We start from the raw sequence: 13,590 nt of genomic DNA, 5'->3' as shown, positions 1-13,590 counted from the left end.
AGCTGTTTAAAAATAATCCTTCCTTGCAGACAGTGTGCTGTCAATTGTTTAAATGGATTTACTATTACCAAGAATGACTAGGAGCAGAAACAACATACATTTGCCCTGACATTGAAAAGTTCTGTGTTTCTGCACTTGTTCTTCTTGGTCCTGGTTGCTCAGATGATAAAGGAGAAGCTGCGCCTGAAGCCGGCTTCAGGCTCAGACCTGCGGGGGAAGGTGTCTGAAGGGAAGTCGGACAACAGCCTGCAGCAACAGGAGGAGGATGAGAAGGCTCGGCTCCTCATCGGCCTCAGCACCGCAGACAAGAGCTCCAGCAAGAAGAGCATCTTCAGTCGACGCAAGTGACGCCACAAACATTTGCACATTCAAGTCGGAGCTGGGCTGGATGATCCACTGCAGCAGCTGCCACACTCCCTCGGTACGAGGATCAGGGAAAAACTGTCTCTTAGGGGTCCCAATATCAGTCCGGCTTTGTGGATCACAATAAAAAAGGGGGATGGTCGAGCATTTCAAATAGTTTATGGGGATATCTTACTGTATAATATGAGCCTGCTGAACTTAAAAGTAATATTTTTTGATGTGTCTCAGATTTGAGTTTATGGCCAAAATCCCTGCAGGGAACTTTAAACAGCTCCAGGATTTACCAGGGTGCCATTTTGACCAAATATCTATTATCTTGTTTAGTTGTGTGCCAATAAAATCTCACTGCATTTCATAGACAGAATGATGACCACTTACATTACATTGAATGTAGCGAGGAAGATTTTCAGTGTGTAGCTAGCACTTCACTGTTACTGTTGCAAGACTGAGAGCACCTTTTACTGCTGGCTCAGGAACACTGTACTCTGCTAGAAGAAATAGGAGGCAGCTGGGAGCACCTTCAATGCTGTCTGCTGTAAAAATAAAGAAATAATACTTTTGAAATGCCATAAGTAAATATCAGTATATGTTTTATCAATTAAAGATATTGTACATGGCTGTATGAGTGTCACTCTGACAGGAAGGCCTTTTCCCACAAATGATTTTATATTTTACTTTTAATGGATGCCTGTTTTACTGTACGTCACCCCAGTGCAATATATCAAAAACAGAGCAACAAACAAAATCATGTGTTGTATAATGTCACACGTGGTTTGATGGTATTGTGGCAAAAAACGGAAAGGAAAATATGTTGCAGTTAAGCTAATAGCCGTGTATGTTTTCTAATTTTATTACTAAAGCACTTTTTATGCAAAGTATTTTGATATTTTTGTAACCCCACGGTTGTTTTCTGTTGAATTGCCTCTATAACCGTGCTGCTAAGCCTGTTATTACTGTCCCGTTTCTGTTAAGAAGAAAATGCCACTGAGCATTTCAATTAAACGGATCATATGGCGAAAGCCGATGTATTCATATTTCTATCAGCTCTGTGGCTTATTGTTTATCTGTCAATAAAAAGTGTTCTGGTCTCTCAGTGGTGTTTGGGTTTTTGTGTGGAATAAAAACTGAAAGGGTCAGGTCTGTGGGATGATTGATCATTAATCTGACAGATTGATCATTAATCTGACAGCTCTAACTGGACCGGATGACAGCTCTCTCTCTATCTCTCTGTGTCTCTATCTCTATCTCTCTCTGTCTCTCTATCTCTCTGTCTCACTATCTCTCTGTCTCTATCTCTCTCTCTCTGTCTCTTTCTATCTCTGTCTCTCTATCTCTCTGTCTCTCTCTCTCTCTCTGTCTCACTATCTCTCTGTTTCTCTATCTCTTTCTCGCTCTCTTTTTCTCTCTCTCTGTCTCTCTCTATCTCTATCTCTCTCTCTCTCTCTCTCTCTCTCTCTCTCTCTCTCTCTCTCTCTCTCTCTCTCCACCCACATCCGAAAACACAGCCACACGTGGGTCAGAGGCTGGGATGGCCGAGCGAGGAAGAGCATTATTAGTTGTTTTTCTTACTCACTCTTTTGGTTTATGTATGGGCAGCGACATCAGTAAACGCAGTAAGGTGAGTCAGTCAGAGTCTGTCATATTGGATGGATTTATGCTGATATATCATGGATATGGTTGACGAGTAGACGTCAGCTAATAAGTAATAGCTATATAACAGATAGTAATGATAGGTTACAAAGATGTTTGCAACAGTGACACAATATTGATCTTGTGCATTGGATGTTTTACATACAGTAAGGTTTAGTGAGATATAAATAAATCCATGTTGCACAGATTGTGTATAATCCATTATATAAGCTGCCTGGGCCGGAGAGTCATGACCACGAAGTAAAGTCGGGTCAAAAATAGAGCTATCGATTGGTTGTAAGGGATTGGCCTTCCTTTCGATGCTCGCTTTGATTTTGTGCAGCGTTGATTGAAATGGCTGCAGCTGATAATCAGCTTCAGGTATCAGAATCATTGGAAAATGTGTCTATTATTGTCTTTTTACAGTTAAAAACGTAATTTCCGACACAGTTTCTTAGACTGAATGAAGCTGCTGCAGATTGTATTTCTATTTATGTATGAAGGTATGCAGTATATTATGCAAAGTCTTGTTTTTGTTATAAGACCTTTGTACAGAACTGCAGACAAGTAGCTACAGCCTAAATATTAATTATAGAGTTGGTGACTATGGAATTGATGATTCAAAATAATATTTGCATGCATGTAGTCTATCTTATGAAATCATCCCTATTATAAGCAATGGTGAAAATAATACTCTGCATTAAAAAGCTTTATTAAGCATAAAAGTTCATCAGCAAAATGTGCTTTTAGTATCAAAAGAAAAAATAAACATAATGCAGTAAAATGGCTCTTTTTAGATATATTATACATTTAATCATATGACTATTTGTACTCATGCATTAACACGTAAGAATTTTGATATCGCTGATTGAATTAGATTTTAAGTATTCAAATGCTTATTTATCTGCAAAGTTACTTTAGCTCTTAAATTAATGTAGTAAAAACAATAGGTGTTTCCCTCTAAAATGTATTGGAGTATATAAAGTGGCATAAAATCAAACTTAATGAATTTATTAACTTAATTACAGTCCACCTCTCATGCCATTATAAAGCATACTTTTTTTATTGTCTAGAGAGAGGGAGCAGCTGCTCAGCGTCGAGTCAGTCATGGGTTCCTCTCAAACGTGGGGGTCTCCATCACACACAGACTGGGACACTCAGCGGTGTATTCTCGGCCTGTGGGACCGGACAGCAGAGCGCCCGTCCCCACACTCCCGCTGCCTCCAGAGGACACAGAGACAACTCATCCAGCTTCCATCTCTGTCTTTCTGCCTGAGTTCCCACAGCGTAAACTTCCTGGACGAGACCTCTTCCAGGTACCACAACACATGAAGGTTCAACAGAATTTAAAAAATGTAAAATAAAGCAAAGTAGTGGAAACATTGAGATTACATCTGTGCTCACAGATCCTGGGCTTCATAGCCAAAGGCTCATATGGACCCATCCTGAAAGTGAAGGACATTACCAAAGAGAAGACCTATGCTGTTAAGGTAATAATTAGTACTATCAGCAAGAAGAACAACATAAAATACTTTTTTGTGTACTCATTTTTTCATTGTTGCACAGGTTCTACCAAAGTCCGACATCTTGAAGCATGGAGTGCTGGAGCAGTCAAAAGAAGAAGTCATCATTCAGGTATCACTGTGTAAAACTCTCAGTTGTGGAAAAAGGTTCCAGTAGGTAGAAGTACTGTTACTTTACTGTTCTTATGCTTATGTTAGAGCTGCAACCATTAGTCGACTGAAATAACTATTTTGATAATCGATTTATCATTTCGATAAAGATTCGTTGCTTGTTCTTATCATAGCCTATGGTTGTAAATGAATGTTTTTGGTTCAGACAAGCAATCTAAGGACATCACTTTGAGCTTTCCTGATGGCTGTTTTTTCAGAACTTTTTGGCATTTCGACTAATAAATAAATCAATGAATCAAGAAAATAATCAGCAGGTTAAACTATGATGCAAAGAATTATGAGTTGTAGACCTACTTATATACTTAAGTAAAAGTTATATTACTCAACAGTGAAATCTAAATAAAACATTTCAAAATGGCTCAAAGTACGAGCTAGATGAAAGTGATGTCCCGACTTGCAGTTATGATCAAAGAACAAAGAGGTAAATGTTCGAATGATGTCTGAATGATTCAGTATTTTTCTGTCCTCTCTCTTTTAGACGTTTATCATTTGGATTATAGGAAGTTCCCTGTCCACCTCTCAGTGTTATATTCACTCTCACTCTGTGTGTGTGTGTGTGTGTGTGTGTGTGTGTCGACTGTTGCATTGCAGCGGCAGCTCAAACACCCATTCATCCACAATCTGCAGGACTGCTGGCAGACACAGCACCATCTCTTCATTAGTGAGTTAATAGTATAAGTATAAATGCTGGCACAGTTCATCCCCTCTTCCCTTGAACTATCCTTTTCTTCTTTATGTTTCTGAGGACTTTCTGGTCCCATAGTAACATAAAGTAGATGTGCTCCATCCCTGAGTCTGAAGAAATCTCAGTGCTGGATATTGAAGAGGTGCACTGCCATCTAATGCGAGTGCTGGGTAAAGCTCAGATGCTGCACTGCCTGCATGACTTTTCAGTGTTTACCACGATGATCATACATTGATATCTATCCATCCAAAGTGGATTCAAAGATGGAACTCAGCTAACAGGATACTAACAAGACTTGAATTCAACCTTACTTCAATCCTTACTTCTCCTTTTCCTACAGAGCAACAATGTGATGAGCAAATCTTTTTATTTTTGGCTTTCCTCATTTCTGATATTTTATTTCAGACGACATTGGCCTGCATTACCTCAGTAGATGCTTTCAAAGACATAAGAAGTGTGTGTGTGTGTGTGTGTGTGTGTGTGTGTGTGTGTGTGTGTGTGTGTGTGTGTGTGTGTGTGCGTGCGTGCGTGCGTGCGTGCGTGCGTGTGTGCGTGTGTGTGTTGTCCTCTGCAGTGTGCGACTACTGCAGCACCGGAGACTTGTACACTTACTGGTTACTAAAGGGCCGGTTTGGGGAGGATGTGGTTCAGCTTTTTGCTGCAGAGCTGGGCAGCGCGCTGGGTTAGTATTATCATTTATTATACTAAGAACATGTTTACATGCTTTAATGTTCAAAAACACATTATTTTTCTGAATTTACCTGTATTCACCCTCTGTCTCTGAAACATTCCGTTTAGCGCCTGTCTCTTTAAGACCCCCTCAGTTTGCTCTGATTGGTCAGCGTTTTCTGGGATTTCCACATCTGCGCTCTCGGCGTCTCTGCAGTCATTGCAACCGGGGAATGACTGTAACGGCACTGTAACAGCACTTTCTGCTGGCCGACGACGGACTCACTTGTGTCCAAGCGGCGCGCCTGGCAGGAAAGGGACATGCATCACGCAATAACCCTGGTCATCATGTGATATGAAGGTCTAGGTCGTTTTTTCTAGCTAATTATTATTGTCAAATATTCTTCTTAAACAGACCACTTGTGGACCATCGTCAAAAAAAATATATGAAAAAAAATATGGACAAAAAAAGGGGACTTTGGCCTTGAGGGCAAAAGGGGCAGGTGCTCAAGCATGCATCGCGTGTGTTAAAAAGGGAATTTAAACATGGACATTTTCTCTCTGTCTTTTGTTTGTTATTTCTAGGATTTCTGCATGATTTAGGGATCATACATAGAGATGTAAAGGTATGATGTTTGATATGTACTGTACGTATCCATATGTGTATTTATGACGTTTTATGATAATAATTGTACTCTTTTTCAGATGGAAAACATTCTTTTAAGTGATCAAGGTAATGTGTGTCTATATTTATGACCTCTGGCATGTAAAAACAATAATTTTGGTCATTAGATTAAATTAGTTAATTTTATTAATCTTCAAAGGAGGAACTGCCACAGCAATAATAAGACCAACACACAAACTAGCACACATCTCAATAGGACATTGGTGTAACTCATAAGCCCGCCACTAAATTAAAAAACAATGCAAATACAATTGATCACTTAATGAGAAAAACTCTGACCATAAGCGAACATTCAAGAGTCTTCATTCTAAATCATCGAGTTTACAACTAGTATGAAGTGCTACATCAGTTTCAGCGTGTGTTTTCAATGATTTAGGCCACCTTCGTCTTTCTGATTTTGGACTCTCGCGGCGGCTGAAACGAGGAGGAAGGGCATTTACGATATGTGGGACCATCCAATACATGGGTGAGATTTTGGTTTTAGATTCTCACTTGGAGAGAAATGTCATTTGTGACTGTTTGAGCTACATTTTGTATGCTTCATATTCCAACATTGGAGCCCCACCTGCGTTTCGCTCCCATTGGATTCAGTTAACCCAGTTACGAATGTGATGCACCTGTGATGCAATTTGTATGGTGTTTTTTTGCTCCACTGTGCTGCATTTTATGTCTTTGTGATTCTACCATTTCATTTTCTGAGTTATGATGGTTCATTATCTTGAAGTTTGTTTTCCCGTTCTGTCTGAACAGCTCCTGAAGTTTTAAGTGGGGGTCCGTACAACCACGCTGCAGACTGGTGGTCTTTTGGCATTATGTTGTTCTCACTGGTGACAGGAGAGGTGACGACATATAAACCTAATATTTTAATAGCTCAATTATTGGTCATTGGGGTTTGTGTCTAAGCATCTTTCCTTTTGCAGTTTCCAGTACCTGCAGAGCCGGACCACAGCACCATGTCGAACATGGTCACAGAGTTTGCTTATGTCCTACCTGAGACCTTCAGCTCTGCTCTGATCTTATTGCTCACAGAGGTGTGTAAATGTGATTCTCCCCTCTTTGATGTATACTCTCCCTCTGATGAAAATATTATCATATGTATCTATTTCAATTCCTCTTAATCGACGCAGCTTTTGTGCAAGAACCCATTGAACCGACTTCGTAACCTGGAGTGTTTCAAGACGCAGGCCTTCTTTCGTGGCACTTCATTTGACTCTCTCATCCTTCAAAAGATGCCCGTTAAAGTCATCCTGGAGCTCAGGACTCATCCTGATTGGACATCCAAAGCAATGAGAGGCCTTTCATTGGACTACTTTGCTAACTTTGACTGTGATAAAATCCTTCATTCTCCGACAACTCCCACTGAACTGTCTCCTCCGTTGGCCAACATGGACCTGAGCCCAGCTACAGAGCAGGCTTGTAAAGCATAAGACTGGACTATGTTTCTGGAAATGAGAAACTCTGCAGATAATGAGTATTTCTCTGATACACATGTCACCTCTTAGATTTTGCTTTTATATTTTTACAGTGTGGGAAAGTTGTCTTTTCCCGTGTATTAAGCGTATTTACAGATGTGTAACCTGCTGTGCTCCTGCAGCCAACTGGCTTATTATTTCAACCACGTTCTGCTCCATTTGTATTGCTGTCAGTATATAATAAAGCAAAGTTGAAGGGTACCTTCTAAATGATCATCATCATTTGTTGTTTATTTACAGTATTGGAATCACTGTAAACCTTTTCACCGTAAATGTACAGTAATATACTGGCAGCAGCTTGGCCAGTAAACTACTGGTAATTTACAGTAAGCATACTGTTTTTAAATGTTAAGGTATTTTACTGTAAATACACATAGATGTTTTTTACCATATTATTTGAATTGACAGTAATATACTGGCTGCAGTGTAATTCCTGCCTTTTCCTTTATTTTCCCAAGATGCATTGGTATTAACAGGAAATACCTGTAATCAGTAACATTCGCAGATAGTGCTGTAATATTATTTTCTCACAGAATGCATTGCCATTTACAGTATGATCCTGTATAATGTTAAGTGAGATACTGTGAGATTTTAGCTGTAAATGTGTATCAAATCATTCCAAGAGGGTTATCCTTACATTTTGAAATGAAACTTTTGTAAGCAAACATTTTGTACTCTTTGGTACAGTTAGGATCTATGAGCTACTCTCACATGCACATGTATTAATTGTTTGAATATTACCTTATCACCAAAAGCAGTCTGGGTATGGGTTTCATTATACGCTGAAATAATATTTATGTGCATCTTCATTAAGAGTAGTCATTAAATCCTCATATGTGTGAATTGGTTTTACTGTTTAAATGGTGAAAAACAAACTTATATTATTATTTCACTTGTACTGCAACATTCTTTAAATACTACACATACCTTAAAGTGCTTATTTGAACACAGACAATTTCATGACACTTGTTGCAGATAGAGTATCAAATGCTGTACAGATTGTAAAACACCTTGAGGCAAATTTATATTTTGTGATATTCGGCTATATTAATAAAATAGACCTGACAAGAGTGTGTAATACAGTCAAAAGCTCCAGAACAACTATTGATTGGACCTTGTGGTGAGATTGTTTACTCAAGAATGAACATTCACACGACCGTTGGATTAAAGAGGTGCTCGACAATCTGAAGCTTGAGAAGCTCCGATCTTCTCTGAAAGGCTCTATCTGGACATTCCTGGAGACATGGAACCCTTTCCTAGAACTCGTTGACTGCCTCAGCTTATCTCCTGACTTGGAGGACTTTGTCTAACTTTTTCAGTTTTATCTTTGGATGTTGTGTGTCCTTACTGGTGTGTGTTTGTCAGTGTGCATGGGTCTGTGTTGTGTGTCCCCGTCTGTTTTGAACCTGAACTGGGTTGGTTTGTGGGTGGGTATGGGCAGACCCGTCGCCAGACCTCAGTCTTAAGGGGGGCATATGAAATGCATGGGAGGGCACAGTTATTATTAGCCTACAGTACGTATATTTATAATAATCGTATACTCTATTCGCGCAGCACGTAATCATCAAGTTAAACATAACCAACAGCAATATGACCAGGTAGCCTATAGCCCACATCACATTACATAGAAGCAATGTTATGAATATCCATAAAACACTTGACTATACAACATATTAGATGTAACACCAGAAGCATCTCTCAAACATTGCATTTTAAAGCAGTCAACAGAGGGATATGCATTGCCATGAGACACACACACATACACACGCACGCACATACATACACACGCACAGAGACTTTGAATCTTTTGACTTTGAGTGGAGGCAGCGCTGTCCTCTCTCCAGTCCCTCCTGTCAGTACAGCGGGAGGCGGCGTTTCTACGAGCAGAACTTCCCCATCAAAGTATCTTTCCACTCGGACTTTTCAACCACTTACGGACATCCCTGACGAACTGAAGCAAGTAAGCCAGCGAAAACTCATTCAGCTTTTAAAAATGCGCGGTAACTGTTGAGCGGCTACACTGATGTAGGCTACGTCACGTGCGTAGCCTAACTTTCTTTTTAGTAAGGCCGTGACAGGCTGTTGCAGTGTAGATTCCCATCAATCAAACAAAATCACACCATTGTTTCTTTATATTTTTTTATGTTTTAATGATAAAGAATGCAACATTAATGCAACACAAACTTAGCTACTATGATAATATAAAATTAAAATGAAAGTAATTTTTTTAAGAGATCTGTGCCTCAAGTGGGGGGGCACAAGCATTTTTGGGGGCGGGCCCGGCCCCCTATGGCCCGCCCATAGCGACGGGTGTGGGTATGGGAATTGAAGGGAAGTGACATACTGTTTTCACTATGCTTTGTTCACCATGGACTGTGCTGTATGTCACGTGTTGTGAAAATTTAAAAAAAGTTGGAAAAAAGAAAAAAAAATTCAATCTCGAAGTCAGTTGCAAATTAGATATAGAAATTGGATTGCACTGAAACTGTGCAATAATGCAGGTTGCATGACAACTTTTTGGCTAAAATAAATAAAATAAAATAAATTAATCATAATTAACATTTGGGCCTTCTTTCTTTAACAACCTTCATCAATCGTACTTATAAAGAACAATGACCTCCTGTCCATGGTCTAGTTTAAATGTTTCTGCAGGTTCAGTGACACCAGTGTAAAATAAATACATGTTGTATGCTGTTTCACACTTGGCTAAAACATACCAAATGTCTTAATCTAAACCAGTTTTTTGTGTGAATGTTGTACCTGGATACATTATGGCCAACTTTCAGCCTCGGTCGACCTATTTAGAGGAGCGCTCACAAACCCATCGAGGACAAGCTTAATAGGACAGAAAATTGAGGACTAGATAAAGTATCATCATTAAATGTTTTTAATTAGGTAACAAAGAAAAAAACTGAGAGCCCCGGTGGGGGCAGCCACGTATAATTGCTGTACTTCTTGAAGTCACGTATCTATTTAAACCTGCATCTTTCTGAAAGGGAGTGCACCGACTCCTCCTCCCACTGCCTCCTGACATTGGATTTCCTCTCAGGCCCTTGTCTTAGACAGGTCCACCATGCCTGTGTGGCAGGCAGTCCAGTGACCCATATCTAGTTTCAGAGGCACACTGACCCACAATGGTGAAGAGAGGAGTCCCCTGAAATGCAGGCGAGCCGTTGCACTGAGTCTGACCAAATACTGACATTATACTGTATGACAGAACACATAAGTTTCCTGAACAGAGCGTATCGTGTAATGATGCAGATCAACATAATTCAACAATTAATTTAAATTTGAAGGGTGAAAAAAAGTAAAAAAAAAAAAAAAAAAGAAATCTGATATTAGGCATGGAAATCACTTAGTCCTGTTGTACTGACTCTCCCATTCATATAAATATGTATGGTCTTTTAGATTTTGTATTGGAATTCATATTTATTCCCTACTTTGTTGTGTTAGTGACTAAAATGGTCATACGGTGTGACATGGAAGTTGTGTGTAAAATTATAATGGGGTATATTTTTTTTATGTGAGTTAATGTATCATAATCTTCTATCATTACTTCATCAAGATCTAGCATTTCCTTGTGCAAATGTATTACATTTTACAGTATATCTCTTCATCAATGCACAAAGTAAGGCGTTTGTCCTTTCTTTCAATAAGCTTCATATTAATTTTGACATATCTTGATATAAGACCTTGAAGAGAGAAAATGCTTGTGACTTTTGCTGACCTATTTCATATCTGTTCCATTTACATTTGTATGATTTAGACCCCAAAAGCCTTTTTATTTTCATAATTTCTTGATGTCACACCAAATGATAAACCACACCACATAACAATCTGTTAATGCAAAAATGTGTATTAGGCCTATATGTATTTCACAAACACATAAAGACAGTTTAGTTTAAAACAGGTATATCACCTAAAGGTTCACTGTTAAAAATCACAACTGTGTAAAACAGAATGTTATAATATTGTATAATACTTTGGTTCCCTGAGTTTTTCTCTTCTGGATGGTGGGCTTCAATCTGAATGTTTGTAGTTCCCCTATGACTTTATTCTCTTCATATCTGTTAAAAGACAAATTCAACAATGTATTCAGATATTTAAAAACATATCCTGCATTATAATCAGATTAAATTGCTGCAATTACGTATGGTGATAAAGACAACATTAATATTACTGTTGTCTTTAACACCGGGATTTATTTTCTTAGACTACTATTGATATTTAGAATGTCAAATATGTAGCTTTTGCATCGAAGGCTGTAGTGTGACTGAGTGTGTGGGGGTGTGATTTCTGTGTTTTATGTGTGTGTGATTCACCATACATGTAATAGGTGTACATCTTAAATAATAAATGTTAAAAAATGTTAAATATTTCAAAATATATATTACACTTAACTATTAGTTAAACATATGTATGAAACAACCTTATTTATGTAAGAAATGCAGTTTATATCATATAGTGTGACAAATAAATCATATGGTGTGACCCCATATGATATGGGGTCACACCATATGACGTTTCATGCACTTAGCAGAACAATGAGTCTTGTGGCTACATACTAGCACCAAAATGATATGCTCACTGCAGCATGGTAACATAGATTTAAAGGTAATATTAACAAAAAAGTTATTTACTTTTGACATTTTCCTGTAAAATGAGTCACACCAAAAGACAGTGAAAATGGGTACTGAAGTAGGAGTACTGGAAATACTTGATTTATTGAAAGAAATATGAGCGATAACTCACCTGGAAAACTTTCAATGTCCTTCTGAGATATTATTGGTTATTATACTTCCTGAATGAAGAAGGACCCCCCCCTATCCCCAAAGGTCTAAAGACAATTGCCCATTTAAAAAACAGTATTTGGGGTCACACCATATGATATCGATTTTGGGACAAAATCTTTTTGTTCAGGGCTGGTTCAAAATATTATGCCTGGACTTTTAAAACAGCAGACTTACAAGTAGACATCTGTGGTATTAATATGTACTTAAATAAGGGGAAAATATATACATTTTATTGGTTTTATTCAAAATCAAACTTTATGAAATGGGCTTGGGTCAGTCACGCCATATGAGCTTTTCCTGGTTTGGCTGGAAATTGTGAAAAACAGGAATATGACTGGCATGAATGGTCTATATGTTAACATAAAACAGTCTTTTCTGAACAATATAACCACATTTATTTACAGATTAGACATTTCGTTACTTATGTTTTGACCACAAAAAGGCCATGTCACGTCAACCACCCATATATGATCCTGTTTAGCTTGCAGAAATGTAATTGCATCATTTAATGTCTCTTTGTTAGCATTTTAAAACAAACATTATCTCACACAGTATATAAAATAACTAGCTTCCATATTTATATGTGTGAGCAGATGCAACACAAGGGAGAAAAAAAATATCTGTCTTCAAAATGGAAATGATTTAGCTGACCTCATTTTGGTCTAATTTGGGCCATTTCACCATGCTCATTTACATTGACTGGAACCTGAAAATGATTTCTATTTCTGAAGCAGTTCCATCACATTCTTTACAGTTTAAAGCTCGCGAAAACCAACCCACCATGTGATGAATTGCTCTGAGACTGAAACACCCCCTGAGAATTGGAGGATGAAGACCAAATTATCAGGAGACTTGAAACCTTCCTCTGGGCACGTTGTTACTAATTAAAATAAAAATAGCACGCCATGGGGTATGGTTCAACGCTTAAATTAGGTTGCTATAGGCATAGAGGGTGCTGACAGAATACATGATTTCACAAAGTTGACACAGTTAAAACACTACACCATGTATGCAAAACTTCAATTTGTAAAATACTTGTGGACATCCAATTTACACCAACACGGCAGGTTTAGAAGAATTACATTGAGATTGAGTGACTGAAGAAATGCTAAGGTGGCCATTTCAATCAGGAGAGACTTTGTTGCAGATATGCAAAGATTTATTGAACATATGCATAATATGAAATGTACAGAGTCTTTGGAGATTAGACTCCTCAGGGCTCCGTGGTAGACAATGACCAGAGGTGGAAGGGGACTCAGGGCTCCGTGGTAGACGATGACCAGAGGTGGAAGGGGACGAGGAGGGTTGCACGTTTGCCTGAAAAGACAGTTGACAGCACGGAGAAGACATTTAAATCAGGATGTCATGCTGTGATTGGATCATGAACTTTGTGGCCAATTGGTTGGTTTACTGAAAAGCGAACGCCTCTAAACAGCTGAATAGTTTTAGGAAGAGAGCGGTGATTAGAAGTCTTCCTGAAAGAATTTACTCTGAGCTCCATATCAGCATGAAAAACAAGCATCTGCAAGACAAAAAAACACCTGTCTTTATTTAAATTGAACAATGATTCATCAAAACCCTTCTAATTTATGTGGAGCAG

At 38.5% G+C, this 13,590-nt stretch overlaps 2 protein-coding genes across 6 annotated transcripts in view; both read left to right on the top strand.

Moving 5' to 3' along the window:
* LOC116048449 (protein KIAA0100) overlaps positions 1-1,456 on the top strand; it is a 31,241-nt gene extending 29,785 nt beyond the window's left edge. For all 5 annotated transcript variants that reach the window (XM_036001484.1, XM_036001483.1, XM_036001485.1 and 2 more), the window contains one exon: positions 163-1,456. In XM_036001484.1, coding sequence (XP_035857377.1) covers positions 163-348 — 186 coding nt within the window. In that variant the 3' untranslated portion in view covers positions 349-1,456. The remainder of the gene's footprint in view (positions 1-162) is intronic.
* A 464-nt stretch (positions 1,457-1,920) lies between these two features.
* On the top strand, positions 1,921-7,398 carry rskra (ribosomal protein S6 kinase related a). The gene is made up of 12 exons (XM_031297618.1): positions 1,921-1,981; positions 3,066-3,308; positions 3,399-3,482; positions 3,559-3,627; positions 4,278-4,347; positions 4,946-5,053; positions 5,626-5,666; positions 5,746-5,773; positions 6,102-6,191; positions 6,476-6,564; positions 6,646-6,756; positions 6,853-7,398. The coding sequence occupies exons 1-12, from the start codon at positions 1,952-1,954 to the stop codon at positions 7,150-7,152; spliced, it is 1,263 nt and encodes a 420-aa protein (XP_031153478.1). The 5' UTR covers positions 1,921-1,951; the 3' UTR covers positions 7,153-7,398.
* Positions 7,399-13,590: the final 6,192 nt, after the last annotated feature.

Source organism: Sander lucioperca, chromosome 5, assembly GCF_008315115.2.
Source record: "Sander lucioperca isolate FBNREF2018 chromosome 5, SLUC_FBN_1.2, whole genome shotgun sequence".
NCBI classification, from domain to species: Eukaryota; Metazoa; Chordata; class Actinopteri; order Perciformes; family Percidae; genus Sander; species Sander lucioperca.
This window is presented reverse-complemented; position numbering and strand designations above follow the sequence as displayed.